Source organism: Lactuca virosa, chromosome 6 (assembly GCF_052849685.1).
Source record: "Lactuca virosa cultivar CGN04683 chromosome 6, Lactuca_virosa_CGN04683_v6, whole genome shotgun sequence".
Lineage (NCBI taxonomy): Eukaryota > Viridiplantae > Streptophyta > Magnoliopsida > Asterales > Asteraceae > Lactuca > Lactuca virosa.
Window position 1 is genome coordinate 187334254 of NC_136431.1, and position 6780 is coordinate 187341033.

Here is a 6780-nt window from a genome sequence, read left to right on the forward strand (position 1 = left end):
TTTTGATCAAAAGAGCATCACTGTTGTTACTGTAAATCGAAAAAACGAAATCTATGTTCTGGATATGTTTTCTGCTGACAACTCTCTTCGTCGTTACTTCTTCTCTCGTGCTCAGTATCATCTAAATTGACTGTGGCACAAAAGGATATCGCATCTGAACTTCAAGAACATCTCAAGGATTTCATGTAATTAGCTTGTGAGAGGAATTCCTAAGATGCAATTTTTCAAGGGCAACTGTGCTCAGCATCTAAAAAACGGAAGAAAACCAAGTATTCGTTCAATCCAAAGTCCTGTTCTTCAATCATCAAACCTCTTCATCTCCTTCATATGGACCTTTTTGGACCAGTTCCGATTAAGTCAAGAGCTGGGAAGAAATATACTCTTGTCATTGTTGATGAATTTTCAAGGTTTACGTGGGTAGTCTTTTTAAGAAATAAGAGTCATGCCGCTGATGAAATCATTGCTCTCATTAAGCAGCGGGAAGTCCTCTATGTTCACAAAGTAAGGAAATTATGTAGTGATCATGGAAATGAATTCAAAAACTCCTCTCTGGAAGATTTTTGCTCGGTCTCAGGAATCTATCAGAACTTTTCGGCAGTTAGAACTCCCCAACAAAATGGTATTGCAGGAAGAAGAAACAGAACTCTCATTGAAGCTGGAAGAACTATGATTGTTGAAGCTGGTCTTTTATTGTCATTTTAGGCTGAAGCTGTCAATACAACGTGTTATACCCATAACCAGTCTATTATTGTTAAACGTCATGTGAAAACTGCTTATGAGCTACTAAAAGGAAGGAAACCATACATCTTTTATTTTGATGTGTTTGTTACATCTTGAATCAAAGATATCAGCGTTCGAAGTTTGAGGCTAAAGCTGATGAAGGAGTGTTCCTAAGATACTCCAGTGTATCTAAGGCTTTTATAGTATTTAATCTTTCAAGGCAAATTGTTGAGGAAACAATTCATGTGACCTTTGATGAGGACTCATTCATTCATGATCGACTTGATCACCCCTCTTCAATTATGAATGAACTTACTTACAGACCTTCAGACCCTGTTCCTGAGCTCTTGTCAAATGATGATGATCCTATTGCTCCCAATGTTGATCAATTAATAAATTCTCAACCTATCTTTGAGGATCAACCTATTGTCCCTGAAGAAGCTGGATCATCAAATCAGGAAGTGTCTGCCCATAGCAATACAGATGAAAGTTCTAATCTAAGAATCCTTCATCATCCTGAATCTCAAATAATTGGAGATGTAAATTCTAGGATTCCCACTCGCAGCAGAGTCAATATCAACTTCTGCATGTTTTTAAACTTCATCTCAGTGATCGAACCAAAGAATATTGTTGATTCCTTAAAAGAAGTTGACTGGATTAAGGCGATGCAGGATGAGCTAAATGAATTCGAACGTCATCATGTGTGGACTCTTGTTCCCAAACCTCAAGGAAAGACTATCATTGGCACTCGCTGGGTTTTCAGGAAATAAAATGGATGAAGATGGAGTCGTTATAAGAAACAAGGCTAGGCTTGTAGATCAAGGGTTTTGTCATCTTGGAGGGTTAGACTATGATGAAAATTTTCTCCAATTGCAAGACTTGAAGCAATTCGTCTGTTTCTAGCTTTTGCCTCTTTCAAAAACTTCAAAGTCTACCAAATGGACATCAAGACTACCTTTCTACATGGAGATCTTCAAGAAGAAGTCTTTCTAAAACAACCCCTAGGGTTTGAAAAAGAAGAGTTTCCAAATCATGTGTATCTTCTTGATAAAGCTGTCTATGGCTTAAAGCAGGCTCCTAGGGCATGGTATGACACGTCGTCAAATTATCTTCTCTCAAGTGGATACAAACAAGGAAAGATCGATAATACTATGTTCATAAAGCAATCAAGACATCATATCATTCTTGCTCAAGTGTATGTGGACGATATCATCTTCGGATCTACTGATGAAAAGCTAAGTTCAGAATTCGCGAAGGTCATGGCCAAGAACTTCGAGATGAGCATGATGGGTGAACTAACTTTATTTTTGGGCTTGCAGGACAAACAAATAACTGATGGTATTTTTGTTTGTCAAGATAAATATATTTCAGATTTGTTGAAGAAGTATGGTTACTCTGATTGCAAACCGGCAAAGACTATGATGTCTTCATCAGCGTCTATTGGTGCTGCTCCAAGTGGCACTAATGTAAATGCAACTCTGTTTCGAGGAATGATAGGCTCTAAAATCTATCTTATAGCCATTCGCCCTGACATTATGTTTGCCACCATATTGTATTCTCACTATCCATCCAGTCCTAAGGAATCTCATCTTCACGCTGTCAAAAGGATTTTCCAATACTTAAAACATACACCCAATCTTAGGTTATGGTATCCTCGTGACTCTGAGTTCAAGTTGGTGTGATACCCTTACTCCGATCATGGCGGGTGTGACATTGATCGTAAAAGAACTTCACGAGGAGCTCAAATGCTTGGAAATAGATTGGTAAGCTGGTCCAGCAAAAAGAAGACATCAGTGGCTTGTTCTACCGCTGGGGCTAAATATGTTTCCGTTGGAAGGTGTTGTGCTCGGATTCTACAGATTCAGAATCAGCTCTTGGATTATGGTCTAAAGTCTAAACTTCTTGAAGACACCCATCTGCTGTGACAACACCAGCTCCATTTAGATGATAAAAAATCCAGTTTATCATTCCAAGACCAAGCAAATCGACATTCGCCATCATTTCATCAGGGACATAGTTCCAAATGGAAAAGTGGAATTGTTCTATATTCCATCCACTGATCAGCTGGATGAAATCTTCACCAAGGTATTGGACGAAAAAAGTTTGAACAAATTAATTGCAGATCTTGGCATGCTTTCAATTTATTAATAGTTTTCTAACTGTTTTCTGTCTTATGAAAAACTCAAAAACATGTGCTTTTTATTATGAATGCAAAATTTTATTTACAAGCCTATCTAAGATTTATCTGCATCTTATTACTTTCGAATTTGTAAGGACTGGAGCTTTCTTGAAGGATCTCAATGCTCTTGGTGTTAAGAAAAAGAGTGGCATCATGTCCTCTTCTTCTTGAGGATACCTTCTTTCTCCTTCTCTCAGTGTTATGGATGCAAAGAGCAACCATCAATGTAGTAAGTCTTGTTTTCATCTACTGACTCATGATCATGTAAAACCTTGAATGCCATCATGTTGATCTTGAAGACCTGATGGTTTTATGGATTCGATCCAGTTAACTCATTGGTTACAAAGACTAATCTTCACTTATTCTCTTATTCCTGATGAACATGAAGCTTGGAATCCTTCTGTAACACTTCAATAATAAAAGGCTACATCACTTGTGATATATTGTGTTGTTTTTTTTGTGTGTGATATGGTTAATCTTGTTTGTTCTCTTTTATAGCTGATATTTCAAGTGGTAGATATTTCGGATAATGGAAATGCATTAATGACCATTCAATTCCAAAGATTTGATTGAACGAGTCTTTATCACCTTTCTGAAAAGCTGCACATTTTACTTTTTTTAAACTATTTTCTTGTTTGAATAATTATTTTGTTTGTATTCTTATACTGTTTATTCTTTTGTACCATTTTGTAAAGGAATCTGACGGTGGCAATTTTGAGCCTAGTATGCAACTTTTGATACATCATCGTCCCTAGAAGCATGCTGCTGTATGTGACAAAATCTCTCTAAGTTTCTTATCAGCGAGACCATCTGCTGAGAACATTGAGTCACCCTCTCATGATGATTTTCTAGCATTATCTGACCTCTCAAAGTGAGATTGCCTGGTCCAAATAAAAATATATTGATAAAAAGGTTGGGATGTTTATTTTTAATTTAATCATCTTTACCTGACCCTGTCCCTGGAAGCATGCTTGATGTATGCATCAAGCCTCATGTTCTACTGAAACATTAAGCAAAACCTAATGGCTTACCCTGATTGCATAGTCAAAGCGTAGGAGTTACTTATATGGTCCTTAAATGACAAAGGGTTTTTCATGTCCATGACCTCCTAGTCTAAGGTATGACATGGTACCATTATGATTTAACGGTGAATCTTTGATTCTAGATTGCAACTTACTCCATGATACGAAAGTTTAAATCACTTCTTGTTGATGAGTTAAACTGTTAATGATTCATATTGATTCACCTCAGCGTGACTAAAACAATCCACTCTCTCCATAAGTCTTCTAATACAGAACTTGATGATTCACTGTATAAAACCAGACACTAATAAAAGTTAGAAAGTCTGAGTCAATGCTTAGTCTATGTACCGTAGGCTATCACACGCACCAATCCATTCTTGCCCTTACATTCTTCTTTAAAGTTTTATGATTCAGTGTAATGTACCATCCGATGATGAGAGCTTGACAAATCTATGCCAATGGGTATATCATTGCCCGTGATATATTACATGCACCTATCCACTCTTGCCCTTTTTCTTTTAATAAAAGTGATTTATGTTTCGGCGTATGAAACCACACGCTGATCAGATCTCACAATATTATGTCAGTGTATGGTAGTTTAATCCCACGCTATCAGGAGACGTCACAATCTTACTAGACTACAAGTTAAAACTCTATTCTGCTCGACGTTAGCTGCTGATGTCAAAAAAGGGTTGGTAAAGCTGAAAATCCCACTACTAGAACTACAGAAAAGCACATTCTAAGGGGGAGTCGAGTCAAGCTGATGCCAACATTCTCAGCTCAGTTCAAGCTCATTATTTATTCGTCCCTCGTCTTCTGCAATTCATAAATGTTTTATAAGTCATTCATCTTCTCATGGGGAACATTTGTTAAAACTGCAAGAGTCAATATTTCATTCTTACTCTCAGGGGAAGCATGAGCCAAAAGCATTCCGCTTATATACAAAAGAAGTTTAGTTTTGACATCATCAGATAAGGGGAGATTGTAAGGTCACACCTTATGATTTGATGAGTCAAACACATGACACGTTGATAGATCAGCGTCAACGTCTATTACATCTATAGCGCCAGTGTATCAGGCTTAACAACGTCAGCTTACAGTTCAGTTATCCGATTGTAATCTTTTGTATATTAGGTAATAATATAGATAAGTATAGAATAAATCACAGATCCGGTATCTTTGTGATAAGATCGGTTTTTAGTATAGATTAGACGCAATCCCTTCAATCAAGGGATATACATGTATAGATTAGTATTTATACAACATTAGGGAAAACCCTAATTTTGTGATCATGGCTTTGTGTCAATCGACTTTGTGACAAGCCCATCTTCTTGGTGAATACAAAACTCTTGCTTGGTGAAAGAACAAGTTCTTACATAATGGGAGTCACTCACTTCCTATTTATAGGAAAGACTCAACCCATTTACACATACAAGAGGGTAAGACACATCCAAGCATGAATTTTCACCCTAACAATCCTGGAACTCCCTCGCCAGCTACTGCACCTTAACAATTGGTGCAAATTCCCTCTGGAACCTCTGAACAAAATCCTCCCAGATCATCACTGCCACTGCCGCTGACCCCACAGCTCGGGTAACCTCCTCCTACCAGTCTCGTGCTCAGTCCTTCAGCAGGCAGGATGCAAATCCCACCTTTTCCCTCTCAGGGCAAAAACTCGTAAGCTGAGCATTCTCTATGTCAGTGATCCAACGTCGGCTAGCGATGGGGTCCTTAACCATAAAGAACTCAGGATCTCCACAGGCCTTGAACTCCCAGAATGAGGGAGTTCGAGCTCTGATCTGACTCGCACCAATCTCAGCTCGAAACGACTGAGCCTCTCATCCATCAACACCATAATCTCCTCCTTGATGGTACCGAACATCACATGAGTAGCATCCAAGATACCGTGAGTAACCTCATCTGAAATGAACTCGCACAACCGCTCATCAATCAGTTCTATGCTTGAGCCATAACCTGAACCAGAACTAGAGCCAGAACCTCCTCGAGTAATTATCACCATCCTCAACTGAAGCACAACATGTAAATAATCAACATAAGACTCGAGGGGATTTTCACTACAAAGGCCTCCTTAGATTTTCTAGGCCCGATATCGTCTCAGGTGCAAATCTTGTGCTTCCACTAGTACGGGCCAAATACTACCTTTCACACATATCTGTACCTTCCTCAAGACAAGGCCTGATTCCTCTAAGTCACCAAACTAACCATATAATAATCCTATGCTAAACAACATACGTATCCTAGACTCTTCTAGGAAATCTCAACTCCTACCGCTCGCAATACCAAGAACCTCAACCAACACGATTGGTTGCCTTATTCATGCAAGTTATACACAAATAGAAACAGATATATTGTCAAATGATGACACTACCCTAAGTACACAACCAAACAAGGAACATGAAATGAGGTCGAATCAATCATTATAGGGCTATATGATCCTAGTCGTATACAACTTTAAAAGCATACACTTAGCAATTAACTGAGCCGATATCAATTCCAAGTAATACATAACATCAAATTCCCCTAGGCTATAAGGCATCATACAAATCAGGCAATTCTATCATATGATTTCTAAATGTATCCTTAGCCCTAATCTAACATGCAATTCTCATATCAAGCATACTACTCATAACACATATGTATGGGTAATCTTGGGAACCACTTACTTGAGCTCGAATGATTGCACGCATCGCACCCTTTTTCTTAGTAAAAATATTTTTAGAAGTTCAATTTCACTTTTCTTTAAAAAGATTATCATTTCCTCAGTTTGAGTTTTGACACACCCGAAAGTGTGCTCGAATCCCTCAAACCAAGGCTCTAATACCAACTTGTAACGTCCCA

The 6780-nt window shown here is 38.2% G+C and overlaps 1 protein-coding gene across 1 annotated transcript; it reads left to right on the plus strand.

The window, feature by feature from the left end:
• Window positions 1-327: 327 nt before the first annotated feature.
• LOC145122157 (uncharacterized) lies at window positions 328-3472 on the plus strand. Its single transcript, XM_079057809.1, has 6 exons — window positions 328-692; window positions 845-1475; window positions 1794-2010; window positions 2092-2186; window positions 3227-3301; window positions 3398-3472. The coding sequence occupies exons 1-6, from the start codon at window positions 328-330 to the stop codon at window positions 3470-3472; spliced, it is 1458 nt and encodes a 485-aa protein (XP_078913935.1).
• The last annotated feature ends 3308 nt before the right edge of the window (window positions 3473-6780 follow it).